The 14,445-nt window shown below is 38.4% G+C and overlaps 1 protein-coding gene across 33 annotated transcripts in view; it reads right to left on the bottom strand.

Moving 5' to 3' along the window:
* MAP4 (microtubule associated protein 4) overlaps positions 1–14,445 on the bottom strand; it is a 204,789-nt gene that overhangs the window by 63,100 nt on the left and 127,244 nt on the right. For all 33 annotated transcript variants that reach the window (XM_035703261.2, XM_035703268.2, XM_025455686.3 and 30 more), the window contains one exon: positions 3,508–3,630. In XM_035703261.2, coding sequence (XP_035559154.1) covers positions 3,508–3,630 — 123 coding nt within the window. The remainder of the gene's footprint in view (positions 1–3,507; positions 3,631–14,445) is intronic.

Here is a 14,445-nt window from a genome sequence, read left to right as displayed (position 1 = left end):
AAATGACCATTCATACAATCTTCCCATCTCTAATGGCATTCTATCTTTTTGGTCAAATCATGAGGAATCCACTAAAAAACTACTAAAACTAATGAGTTCAGCAAGGTTGGAAGATACAAGATCAATATACAAAAGTCAATTGTATACCTATTACCTTCCAATGAACAATCTAAAAATGAAATTAAGAAAACTATTCCAAAAAAAGAAAACCATTCCATTCATAGCATCAAAAAACCAAAATATTAGGAATAAGTTTTACAAAACAGAGTATAAAATTTATACTCTGAAAACTTCAAAAATATTGTTGAAATAAGGTATACATAAATGTAAAACATTCTATGTTTATGAACTGAAAGACTTAATATTGTTAAGATGGCAAAACTCCTCAATTTGATCTATAGATTCAATGCAATTCCCAGCAGAATCCCAGCTGATTTCTTTACAGAAACTGACAACCTAGGCACCTGGGTGGCTCAGTTAGTTAAGCATCTGCCTTTACTCAGGTCATGATCCCGGGATCCTGGGATGGAGCCCCACATTGGGCTCCCTGCTCAGTGAGAAGTCTGCTTCTCTCTCTCCCTCTGCACCCCTCCCCTCGTGTGCTCTCTCACACATTCTCTCTCAAATAAAATAAATCTTTAAAAAAAATTGACAAGCTGATTATAAAATTCATGTGGAATTGCAAAGGACCCAGAACAGCCAAAACAATCATTAAAAAAAAAAAAAAAAAAAAAAAAAAATCCCTGGATTGCTCAATGGTTTGGCCCCTGCCTTCAGCTCAGGGGTGTGATCCTGGAGTCCCGGGATCAAGTCCCATAACGGGCTCCCTGCATGGAGCCTGCTTCTCCCTCTGCCTGTGTCTCTGCCTCTCTCTCTGTGTCTCTCATGATAAATTAATAAAATATTTTTTTTAAAAAGTAGGAAGATTCACACTTCTCCACTGCAACACTTACACAAAGCTACAGTAATCATGATAGAATAGTACTGGTATAAGGACAGACATACACATCAGTGCAATAGAACTAAGAGTTGATAAAACTATAGGTCTATGGTGAACAGATTTCAGCAAGAATGCCAAGACTAGGAAATGGGGAAAGAATGATATTTTCAAAAAATGGAGCTGGGACAACTGGATATCCACATGCAAAATAATGAATCTGGATTTCTCTACCTCTCACCATATACAAAAATCAACTTACAATGGATCAAAGACCTTAATACAAGAGATAAAATTATAAATTTTTAGAACAAAACATAAGGATAGATGTTCATGACCTCAGATTTGGCAATGAATTTTTAGCTATGACACAAAAGCATGAACGGCAAAATAAAAACTAGGTAATTGGGCCTCATCAAAATAAAACACTTCTATGCATCAAAGGGCACTATCAAGAAAATTAAGAAAAGAAAATTAGAAGACAACCCCCATAACATGGGAAAAAATATTTGCAAATCATAAATCTAATAAGGGTCTAGTATATAAAGAACTCTTATAAGACAACAACAACAACAAAGACACACCAATTAAAAATGGTAAAAAGGGGGGCAGCCCCGGTGGACCAGCGGTTTAGCGCCACCTTCGGCCCAGGGTGTGATTCTGGAGACCTGGGATTGAGTCCCACATCAGGCACCCTGCATGGAACCTGCTTCTCCCTCTGCCTGTGCTTCTGCCTCTCTCTCTGTATCTGTCATGAATAAATAAATAAAATCTTAAAAAAAGAAAATGGGACAAAGGCAAAGGGAACGTCTGGGTGGCTCAGTGGTTGAGTGCCTGCCTTTGGCTCAGGTCATGATCCCGGGGTCCTGGGTTCAAGTCCTGATTGGGTTCCTTCAGTGAGCCTGTTTCTTTCCTTCTGCCTGTTTCCCTGCCTCTCTCTCTTTCTGTGTCATGAATAAATAAAATCTTAAAAAAAAAATAGGACATGGTATCTGAATACACATTTCTCTAATGAAGATATACAAATAGCCAGTAAACACATGAAAAGATAAAAAGATGATCATTAGCTAAGAGGAAAATGCAAATAAAAATCACAACAGGATACCATTTCAATAGCAACTAGGCTAAATATAATTTTTCAAAAGGTAAAACAAGCATTTTTAAAGATGTGGAGGAATTATAAACCTAACCCACTATTGGTAAGAATATAAAATGGATGCTTTGGAAAATAGTTGGGCAATTCATCAAATGATTAAATAGTTACCAAATAATCAGCAATACCAACCCAGGTATAAACAAACCCAAGGTAAATGAAAATGTGTGTTTGCACAAAAACCTGTACATGAATGATTAAAACAGCAGTACTAACAACAGTAAAACAAAACAAAAACAAAAAAACCCCGCAAACAACCTACACATTTATCAACTGATGAAAAGATAAACAAAATGTGGTATATCTATGCAATAGGTCCCTCTGAAAGAATGAAGCACTGACCCATGGCACAAAATGCACAATTCTTGAAAGCTTGCTAAGTGAAAAAGCCAGTCACAAAAGAGCACATACGATTCCATCTTATAAAATGTGCAGAACAGATAAATTTAGAGAGAGAGTCGATTAGTGGTTGCTTAGTGCTGGGTTGGATAAAGAGACAGGGAGTGATATCTAAAGAATACAGAGTTTGTTTTTAAGGTAATAAAAATATTGTAAAGCTGATTCTGGTGATAGCTTTATATATATGTGAATACACTAAAAATCCACTGAATTGTACACTTTGAATAGGTGAATTGTATGTTATACGAATTACGACTCAATAAAGCAGTTTTTAAAAATTATCATATATCTAAGACAGTCAATAATTAGAAAATGGTATAGAACATCAAGTACTAGTTCATTTGGAATCAGCTATAAGCACCTTATAAGTTAGATGGCAGAAAGGAAGCCATATATAAATACAAAATACAAACAAAAAAAACTGAGCTCTCAACCTGGCATGGGGCCATTGATGCTACCACTTTGAGGTCCTTCTACAATCCATTCCTGCCACCATTTCTAGCTCTAGGCAACTACCAAAAACTATGCTTTTGGTCTCTATAGATTAGTTTGATTTTATAGAAATTGGGTATGAGTCTTAGTTCCTTCTGTCAAATGAGGATGATAAATACTTGCAGACTTAGGTTAGAAACACAGAAAATATGTATAGGAAGGTGCTAGCACTGTGCCTGGCACACGAAACAGACATTCAACAAATGGTGCTATAATTACTGTAAAAATTCCTTTTGGAAGAATTAAGAATCTAAGGTACTACTGACAATTTAGTCTTCAATGAATATCAGTTTCAGTTAAATTACAAAAACAGTCCTTGAAAGGGAGAGATTTAGAGGGGCATGGGCCTCAGAAGAAGGGATTGAGAAGAGAAAGGGTCAACTAAATGTTCAGAGTAAATGATTACACCTTGGTTGTGCTTTACAAGCTATATTTAAGCTAAAAAGTTTATCTACATGGTGGCTGCAAATATTTCATGTTTATGTCATTGCTTACACTGAGCAGTCACAGGCAAGTCTGTACTTACCAGTCTGGGTAGGATTCACCAACTGTTCTGGCTCAAAGCAAAAGTTTGTATTTTCTGGCCAGCTCTGGATGTTCTGATATCCCTCGTAGGGCATTTTCTCTTCAAGGAATTGAGTTGGCGAGCCTTTAAATACAAAACACGGAAAAAAAAGTTAAAAGGTACTTTTGTCTTCTCCATTAGAGTTGAGTTTCTACAAGTATCACAATTAGTATAATTATGACAAAATCATACCTACCTAGCGCCTTTCAAGAAATCTTTTTAAAAATTTTACGATAGAAAAATATAATAAAAATACTGTAAGTAAAAAAAAAATACTGGAAGTATAGGTTGTTATTAGGTTAAAAATACTGCAAAATATCTTCTGGTTATGATATCTGAATAGGTTAATGATTTTTATCTACAAAAGAACAGTATAAAATTTGACAACTGTCAGCAACAATCATTTCAAGTCACCAAAACTCAAAAAAATGTCAGATCTAAATAAATGGAGAGAAATACTATGCTATGTTCATTAATAGAAGACTCAGTATTGTTAAGATGGCGATTCTCAAACTGACCAATAGATTCAAGGCAATTACAATTAAAAATTTCAGAATTTTTTGAAGGTGTCAACAAACTCATTCCATAATTTATAAGGAAATGCGAAAAACCACAGAATAGCCAAAACAATTTTGAAGAACAGCACACTGGAGGACATTATCTGATTTTAAAAGTTATTACAAATGTAAAATAACCAAGTGAGTGTGGTATGGCCCACACATTAGATAAATGGAGCAGAATAGAGTTCAGAAAGAAAACTACATAAGTTGTGGACAACTGGTTTTTAACAGAAGTCCCAAGGGGAAAGGATCATTTTCTTCTAACCAATGACACAGAAACAACTGGTCACTTACCTTACACCATACGCAAAATCTAACTCCAGATAGATTCAAAACCTAAATGTAAACAGGTGAAACTAAAGGAATTTGTAGAAGAAAACAGGAGAAAACTATCTCTGTGACCCTGAATTAGGCAGAGATTTCTTAGACATGTCATCAAAAGCAAGATCCATAAAGGAAAAATACTGATGAACTGGACACCATTGAAATGTAAAACTTTTTCTTTTCTTTTTAAAAAGATTTTATTTATTTATTCATGAGAGACACAAAGAGAGAGGCAGAGACACAGGCAGAGGGAAAAGCAGGCTCCATTGCAGGGAGCCCCATGTGGGACTTGATCCCAGGACTCCAGGATCACGCCCTGGGCCGAAGGCAGGCGCTCAACCGCTGAGCCACCCGGGGATCCAAAGCTTTTGCTTTTCAAAAATACTATTAAGAGAATGAAAAGAGAAGCCAGAGACTGAGAAAATATTTGCAAATGATAAATCTAATAAAGGACTTATATAGAGAAGAGATCAAAATCCCTTAGAGCATAATTATAATCTACCTTAGATCAATTTTATAGGAAACAAATTCATTAATCACATTAAAAACAATATTTATAAGCAACTAGATAGATACTGGAACATACTGTGTATTCAAAACTGTGTTTAAGCATTTAATATGGGGAAAATAGCCACTTCAGTCTTTTTATGCAGTCTTGTTTATACTTGCAAAGAACAATATGTAAAGTTCTTATTTTATTTCCCTCAGATTTTGTTTGTTCTGATCATATTTATTAAAATGTTATCCTCGGGCAGCCCTGATGGCCCAGCGGTTTGGCGCCATCTTCGGCCTGGGGTGTGATCCTGGAGATCTGGGATCGAGTCCCACATCAGGCTCCCTGCATGGAGCCTGCTTCTGCCTCTGCCTGTGCCTCTGCCTCTCTCTCTTTCTCTGTGTCTGTCATGAATAAATAAATAAAATCTTCAAACAAACAAACAAACAAACAAACAAATAAATAAAATGTTATTGTCTGTTCAGGCTAATAATAAAAAATTAAGACTTGGAAAAAATCTCTTACAACACAACTGTAAGACAAGCAACTCAATTTTAAACGAGCAAAAATTTTCAATAGCCATTGTCATCAAAGAAAATACACAAGTGGGTAATATGCACATGAAAAGCAGCTCATCATCATTAGTCGTTAAGGAAATGCAAACTGAAATCACTATCAGATGCTATTACACTACCGAACCACTAAATCAAAAAGACTGACAATACCAGGAGTTAGTGAGGACAAAGAGAAAAAGGAAACTTCTTTCATTCCTGGAGGGAAAGTTAAATGGCACTACTTTAGAAATTAGTTTGATGGCTTTCTTTTCTTTTTTTTTATGAACAGCTTGAGATATAAATTATCCTTTTAAAGTGTAGAATCCCGTGGGTTTCAGTATGTTCACGGAGTTATACAACTACCACCACTAACTTCAGAATATCTTTATTACTCCAAAATCCTCTATATATAAGTTTCTGTGTGGTCATATGTTTCTAATTCTACTGAGTATATGCCTAGCAGAATTTCTAGGTCATACATCAACTCTTATGTTTAACATTTTGAGAAACTGCCAGACTGTTTTTGCAAAGCGCTTGCACCATTTTATAATCTCAACCAACAATGTATGAGCGTTTCAACTTCTCCACATCTTCGCCAACACTGTTGATCTTTTTTATTTTAGCTATACCAGATGTGGGTGTGAAGTGTATCCCACTGTGGTTCTGATTTGCATTTCCCTAATGACTAGTGATTTTATGCATATTTTCATTGCTTATCAGTCATTTGCATTTTTTAAAAAAGAAATGTCTATTTAAGGGGCACGCGGGTAGTACAGTTTAGTTAAGCATCCAACTTTTGGTATGGCTTAGGTTGTGATCTCAGGGTCATAAGATCCAACCCTGTGGTAGGCTCCTCATTAGCATGGAGTCTGCTTGGGATCCTCTCCCTCTCCCTCTGCCTTTCTTGTTCATGCTCTCTCTCTCTCTCTCTCTCTCTCTCTCTCTAAAATAAACAAACAGGGACGCCTGGGTGGCTCAGCGGTTGAGCGCCTGCTTTTGGCTCAGGGCATGATCCTGTGATTCCAGGACTGAGTCCCATACATCAGGCTCCCTCCATGGAGCCTGCTTCTTCCTCTGCCTACATCTCTGCCTCTCTCTCTCTCTGTGCCTCTCATGAATAAATAAATAAAATCTTTAAAATAAATAATAAATCTAAAAATATATATCTATTGAATTCATTTAACTATATTTTAATTGAGCTAATTTCTGTTATTATTGAGATGTAAGATTCATTCTTTTTTTAAAATTTTTATTTATTTATGATAGTCAGAGAGAGAGAGAGAGAGAGAGAGAGGCAGAGACACACGCAGAAGGAGAAGCAGGCTCCATGCACCGGGAGCCCGACGTGGGATTCGATCCTGGGTCTCCAGGATCGCGACCTGGGCCAAAGGCAGGCGCCAAACCGCTGCGCCACCCAGGGATCCCCATTCTTTTTTTTTTAGTAATATTTTAGTTTTTTATTTGAGAGAGAGATTGAGCATGAACCAAGGATAGAGGCAGAGAGAGAAGCAGGCTCCCTGCTGAGCAGGGAGCTCGATGTGGGACTCGATCCCAGAACCACGAGATCATGACCTGAGCCAGAGGCAGATGCTCAACCAACTGAGCCACATAGGCGCACCTCACTTTCTTTTTTTATTTCAAGCATAGTTAACATACAGTTATTAGTTTCAGGGGTATAAGGATTCAACAGTTCCATACATTACTCAGTGCTCATCATAGTAAGTGTACTCTTTTTTTTTTTTTTTTCAATATTGCCTCTAACAATTAGATACAGAATACAGTTTACAAATTCTTTCTACTTCTTTTTTTTTTAATTTTTTTTAAATTTTTATTTATTTATGATAGTCAGAGAGAGAGAGAGAGAGAGAGGCAGAGACACAGTCAGAGGGAGAAGCAGGCTCCATGCACCGGGAGCCCGATGTGGGATTCGATCCCGGGTCTCCAGGATCGCGACCTGGGCCAAAGGCAGGCGCCAAACCGCTGCGCCACCCAGGGATCCCAGTAAGTGTACTCTTAATTGCCTTCACCTATTTCACCCCTCCCCTCAACCCACCTTTCCTCTAGCAAACATCAGTTTGTTCTCTTCTTTAAGGATTTATTTATTTTTAAGATTTATTTATTCATTCATTCAGAGAGAGAGAGAGACAGGTAGAGACACAGGCAGAGGGAGAAGCGGGCTCCATGCAGGGAGCCCAACGTAGGACTCGATCCTGGGTCTCCAGGATCATGCCCTGGGCCGAAGGCGGCGCTAAACCACTGCGCCACCGGGGCTGCCCAAGGATGTATTTCTTTTTATCTTTGTTCATTTGTTTTGTTTCCTAAATTCCACATGTAAGTGAAATCATATCATAGTTGTCTTTCTCTGACTGATTTATTGGATTTAGCATTATACCCTCTATATTCATCCAAGATTCATTTTCTTGATGTCCTTGGGGCACAAATAATTTTTAATTTTGATAAAGTGCAATTTTTTAAAAAGTCATCTCTGCAAAAAAACAAAAAACAAAAAAATAAAATAAAATAAAGTCATCTCTGCACACAACATGGGGCTCAAACTTACAACTCTAATATCAAAAGTCAAATGTTCCTCTAAGTGAGCCAGCCAGGCACTCCAATAAAGTCTAATTTATCTGATTTTCTTTTGCCACTATGTCTGGAGTTCTAAGAAACCACTGGCTAATCCAAGGTCATAACTGATCTATGCCTGTTTTCTTCTAGGAGGTCTGCTGTACCCCTTATATTTAGTTCTATGATCCATATTATTTTTTTATGCGGTATTAAGTAGGGGTCCCAACTTCATGCTTTTGCATAGAGATATCCAGTTTTCCCAGCCCCATTTGTTGAAAAGACTATTGTAGTCCTTTTTTTTTTTTTAATTTTTTTTTAATTTATTTATGATAGTCACACACACAGAGAGAGAGAGGCAGAGACACAGGCAGAGGGAGAAGCAGGCTCCATGCACTGGGAGCCCGATGTGGGATTTGATCCTGGGTCTCCAGGATCGCGCCCTGGGCCAAAGGCAGGTGCCAAACCACTGCGCCACCCAGGGATCCCTATTGTAGTCCTCTTACTGGTAGGAAATACCCTGCAAGATTACTCCCCATCCCTGCCGCTGGACATGTGAAACTACAAATAGTACTGAACCCTATATATGCTGTTTTTCCCCTATTTATATGTACCTATAATAAAGTTTAATTTATAAATTAGGCACAGCAAGAGATTAACAACAATAACTAGTTATAGAACAATTATAACAATATACTATAAGTAAATAAAAGTTATGTGAATGTGGTCTATCAAAATATCTTACTGTATTATATTCACCCTTCTAGTGATGATGTGAGATGATAAAATGCCTACATGATTAGATGAAGTGAGGTGAACGAGGTAGGTATTGTGACGTAATGTTAGGCTACTAATGACCTTCTGATATGTCAGGAGGAGGAGGACTATCTGCTTCCAAACCACAGGTAACCACAAGTAACTGAAATGACAGAAAGCAAAATCGCGGATAGGGGATACTACTGTATTCTTCCTCCACAGATTTATCTTGGGGCACCTTTGTTGAAAGATGTAAGAGTTTAATTCTAGACTTTGACAGTTTCTTAAAATGTTAACATTTCTGACCTAGCAATCTCAATCCCAAGTATCAACCTAAGAGAAATGAAAACACGTATTTATACAAAACTAATATGACTAACGCATTATTCATTACAGCTAAAAATTGGAAACCTAGTATTCATCAACTGGCAAACATATAAACAAAATATGTGCATACACATAATAGAATATTATGCAGCTATAAATGGGAATGAACTACTGATAAATACTACAATATGGATGAGCCTTAAAAGCCTCACGATATGTGAGAAAATCAAGACACAAGAGACTATATATTATATAATTCTGTTTACATGAATTTTCTAGAAAAGACACAATTATACTGACAGGAAGTAGAATAGTGGCTGCCTAGACTACAGGTAGGAATGGGAATTGAACATAAATGGGCCCAAGGGAACTCCGAGGGTGATCACATATTCTAAAAATGGATTAAGGTGACTTTAGTATATACTTCCTCTTTAGGGGCATGCACTTTTGTTGAGAAGGGCATAAAAGTAAATGAGAAAGAGGTTTTTTTTTTTTTTTGGTTTTTTTTTTTTTTTTAAGATTTTATTTATTTATTTATTCATAGAGACAGAGAGAGAGAGAGGGGCAGAGGCACAGGCAGAGGGAGAAGCAGGCTCCATGCAGGAGCCCGATGTGGGACTTGATCCCAGGTCTCCAGGATCACACCTGGGCTGCAGGCGGCGCTAAACCACTGCGCCACCAGGGCTGCCCGAGAAAGAAGTTTTGAAAGGCTGAATAGCCACAGTACCAAAGTTTAAAGTTTCCCTACTGTGTCTTCCTTCTAGAAAACAGATAAAAGGGGATCTCTGGGTGGCTCAGCGGTTTAGTGCCTGCCTTTGGCCCAGGGCGCAATCCTGGAGTCTCCGGATCGAGTCCCGCGTCAGGCTCTCTGTATGATGCCTGCTTCTCCCTCCTCCTGTGTCTCTGCCTCTCTCTCTCTCTCTGTCTATCATAAATAAATAAATACATCTTTAAAAAAAAAAAAAGAAAACAGATAAAGACCTAAGGAAGATAGAGCTGGGAGAAGGAGAAGGCTCTACCACAGGGTACTTAGAAACAATTCTATGGCTAATACACTGACTGCTACCCTCAAGGCAAAGTGGGATTGGAAGTGACAGGACTTCCAACTCATCCTGCTGTCTCTAGGTACAAATGCTCCCCTTCAAGGTTGCCCTTTATTTTCATGTTTCATAGAATCATTTCAATCTGATTTCACCTACATGAAGTGGTTTGGGGGAAAAAGAGAAGAAGAAGAAGAAAACAAAATTATTTATCCTCAACTTGTATTTTCTAAAATGCTCCTTCAGGAACATCTCCTGAGAGGATCTTGGATTTCTGAAGATTTTTTTTCTATAAACTTTTTTACTTAAGCATAATAAATCTGTGGATTTACTTTCCATGCCTATAAGATTGGAAGGTGTATAATATGCTCTAACTTTAATTAAGACATTTAATTATGTGCAGCCCCAGTGGCGCAGCGGTTTGGCGCCGCCTGCAGCCTGGGGTGTGATCCTGGAGACCCGGGATGGAGTCCCACATCAGGCTCCCTGTGTGGAGCCTGCTTCTCCCTCTGTCTGTGTCTCTGCCTCTCTCTCTCTGTGTCTATGACTAAATAAATAAAATCTTAAAAAAAATTTTTTTTAATTATCATCTTGTAACTAACTCTTCTTACATAAGTAAAACACCAAATCCCTAAGAAATTTATCTGCTGGAGGGAGAGTTAACATGATAAATGGCAAACCCTCCTGGGTTGTATCTGTTAACCAGAGCCTCTAGCAGGAGTGGTTTCTCTCTGAAGGTTACAGAAACTGACATGCACACAACTAAGAAACTGCTGCTGCAAGTTATAAGAAAAGGAAACATCAATTCCTCAAAAGATAGACTTTTTCCAAACTTTAAGCAATGTTTGTCACAACTGTCTTTTTAAGATGGAAGCCGATCATCATAATTGTCTTTCATCAATGACAGTTTACAATGGATGATCTAGAGATAGACCACACATAGCTAATTCCTAGGTCAACCCTCATTAAATGACAAAAGTACAAAAGTAAACACCTCTTGTTATGGTATGTGGAGCCAGAGAGAAGAGAAAAACTTAGCAATACAGTTCAAATATGGAGTCTACTTCCAGCAGGGATGTCAACACCCTGTAACGTGGTCCTGTAAATTCATGCCTAAGCACATCCAGAGGTTTGAATAATCATCTCTGTCTCCTCCAAGCACCTCCTCCTCCTTTTGGGTCTCTCGTTCAGTATGCTTTCTGTTTTCTGTCTCTCCTTTGGCTTTAGGAGAGCCAACTTTATTTTCAATTTTTTTAATTTTTGAGAGCGTGAGTGCAAGTGGGGGATGGGTGGAAGCAGAGGGAGAGGGAGAATTTTTTTTTTTAAGATTTATTCTAGAAAGAGAGAGGTAAAGAGAGCTTACGAGTGTGGAGGGGAGCGGCAGAGGGAGAGGGACAGAAAGTCTTAAGTCTCATGACCCTGAGATCAAGACCCCAGCTGAAACCAAGATTTTCACATCTAACCAAATGTACCACTCAGAGAGACAGAATCTTATGCACGTTCCATGCCTGGTGCAGAGCCCCATGCAAGGCTTGATCTCACAACTGTGAGATCACACCCTGAGCCAAAATCAAAAGTTGGACATTTAAGCAATGGAGCCACCCAGGCACCTCAAGAAAGCCAATTTTATTTTATTTTATTAAAGATTTTGTTTATTCTGAGAGACACACACAGAGAGAGAGAGAGAGAGGCAGAGACACAGGCAGGGAGAGAAGCAAGCTCCATGCAGGGAGCCTGATGTGGGGCTTGATCCCAGGACTCCAGGATTATGCCCTGGGTCAAAGGCAGGCGCTAAACTGCTGAGCCACTCGGGGATCCCCAAGATAGCCAATTTTAAACAACATTTCAATACAAGAAAGTTCTGCAGAGCTAACAGTAGTCAGATTGCGTTAGTTATGTGGTTTAATTTTCTGTAATACTTAAATATGCATTCATCACTATTTCAGCAGACATAGAGAGTCAATTTTACATAGACCACATACTTGTTTTTGCACAGTGCTGGTAAGTGGGGAAAACATTCACCAGAGCCAAATATGAGTTGAAGCCATGGTTAAGAATGAGAAAATAAGGAGCACGCCAATTTGAATGGAAAAAACTTATGGAGGACAGCAATTCTTCACAGATGGCTGCTAGAGAATAGCCAGGATGTCAAAGGCCAAAAAGAGCAGACCCCAAGATTTAGCTGCCTGTATTGCTTCCAAAGGGGAACCGCTGTATTCCTTTCCAGGTGGTCCTGGTGCAGAGGTCACTTGTGGTGTTTTTGTTTTCCTGACCAAAGGAATATACTTGTATTCAACCAGGCCAAAGACATTCTGACTTTTTTGGATCATGAGCCATAATGATACACATTAGCTGCCACTAGCCGTTTCCCACCTTGAAAGAATCTGCCTGAGAGAGGGTAAGGGAGAACAGAGAGGGGACAAGAAAGAGTAGGAGAAAAGGAGAAAGGAAGACTGTGAGGGAGTGAGTGAGTGAGTGAAGCAGAGAAAGAAACAAGGGAAGGAGAGAAAATCAAGAGAGAGACTTATGAGCCAAGTATAATTCTAAAAGCCTTATATGTTAAAAAAAAAATCCAGCTGGATCCCTGGGTGGCGCAGCGGTTTGGCGCCTGCCTTTGGCCCAGGGCGCGATCCTGGAGACCCAGGATCGAATCCCACGTCGGGCTCCTGGTGCATGGAGCCTGCTTCTCCCTCTGCCTGTGTCTCTGCCTCTCTCTCTCTCACTGTGCGCCTATCACAAGTAAATAAAAAATAATAATAATAATAAAAAAATAAAAAATAAAAAATAAAAAAAAAATCCAGCTGTAGACAGTCTTCAAACATATAAATGTACATTCCTCAGTTTTTATAAGGTTCTAACCCTGGCTCTGCCACTTAACTCTGGGTGTGACGTTGAGACTTCTAGAGCCACAGACCACTATCCTAGAGTTAAAAAAAATTGTGATAATTTTTAAATGCATCTTAATTCTTTTTTTTTTTTAAAGATTTTATTTATTTATTCATGAGAGACAGAGAGAGAGAGAGAAAGAGGCAGAGACACAGGCAGAGGAAGAAACAGGCTCCATGCAGGGAGCCTGACGTGGGACTCGATCCTGGGTCTTCAGGATCAGGCCCTGGGCTGAAGGCAGGCACTAAACCACTGAGCCATCCGGGCTGCCCGCATTTTAATTCTAAAATTAAATTCTGAGACCTTTGAATTACCCACTCACCTCTTCATCTCTCAAAACCTAATAAAATACAACTTAAAAAAAAACATTCAGAAGTTATTGGATAAATGGAAGTACTTGAACATTTGTTAAACCAGAAAGATAACAAATCAAAAAACAAACCACAGCATCCTTGGGAAGGTTCACTAGTGGTATGTGGAGGAGGTAAGAGGAAAAGGTGGCAAATATTTGGAGAGAAAGACTTCTTAAAATTAATAAGAATATAAATAATAAATTTTTACTGATTGACTTAACTTCTCAAATCACAAAAGCACAAATGTAATAATACACACAGCTCCATTTTGGATCACTAAAGAGAAATTAATGAGAAAACAGTAGAAGAAAACAGAGTTTTCTCACGCTCTGAGGTTGAAGCTAAGAATCAATCTGTAACTGACTCAATAGTACTATAACCAGCAGTCTCAAAACCTGGTCTTTGGCTACTTTTCAGAATCATTTTTCATCACTCTTTAGTTATTATTAAATATTTTAATCAATCTATAGCAGAATTTAAACAATAGAGAGGGAAGGAGGAAGGGAGGAAAACAGAACAAACAAGTAATAAGCAAGCAAACAAAGGGCTGAGCCCAACAGAAATATATGAATTCCTGATCCTGCTCTGACGGAAAGCTTAAATGTATAAATTTGGGATAGCTTTTTGGACTCTTGGTTTCAGTAATGACCTCTAAGATATTTGTTCAGTTCTAGAATTACAATAATAAAAAATACGGTATCAATAATTTTATAATCCATAGAAAAGTACTAGAATTTCCATCCTTGAATTGATCCCTGTTTAGGAGTACCTACCATCTACAATTTCAAAGCTAATAAAGGCAATTTGTGTAGGGCTTCAACATGACAAATGCTTTTCACAGAGTAATTAATGCAAAAGTTGGATATTAATCTAATATTCTTCTTTATCTACTGAAATGAACCCACTACGTCAACAGGAACATCACACTCTGGGCAGTCTAGTCCCTCATGGCTGCTGCTGAAGCCTAAGCTTATGGTAACCCCTGTTGCCCTTGCTCATGAGATCAACCACTGCCCACTGTTGGACCCATATCCCAAAGCC

The sequence above is a fragment of the Canis lupus genome, chromosome 20 (genome assembly GCF_003254725.2).
Source record: "Canis lupus dingo isolate Sandy chromosome 20, ASM325472v2, whole genome shotgun sequence".
Classification (NCBI taxonomy): domain Eukaryota; kingdom Metazoa; phylum Chordata; class Mammalia; order Carnivora; family Canidae; genus Canis; species Canis lupus.
Note: the sequence above shows the minus strand (reverse complement) of the source record. Positions and strands in the feature narration are given on the sequence as shown.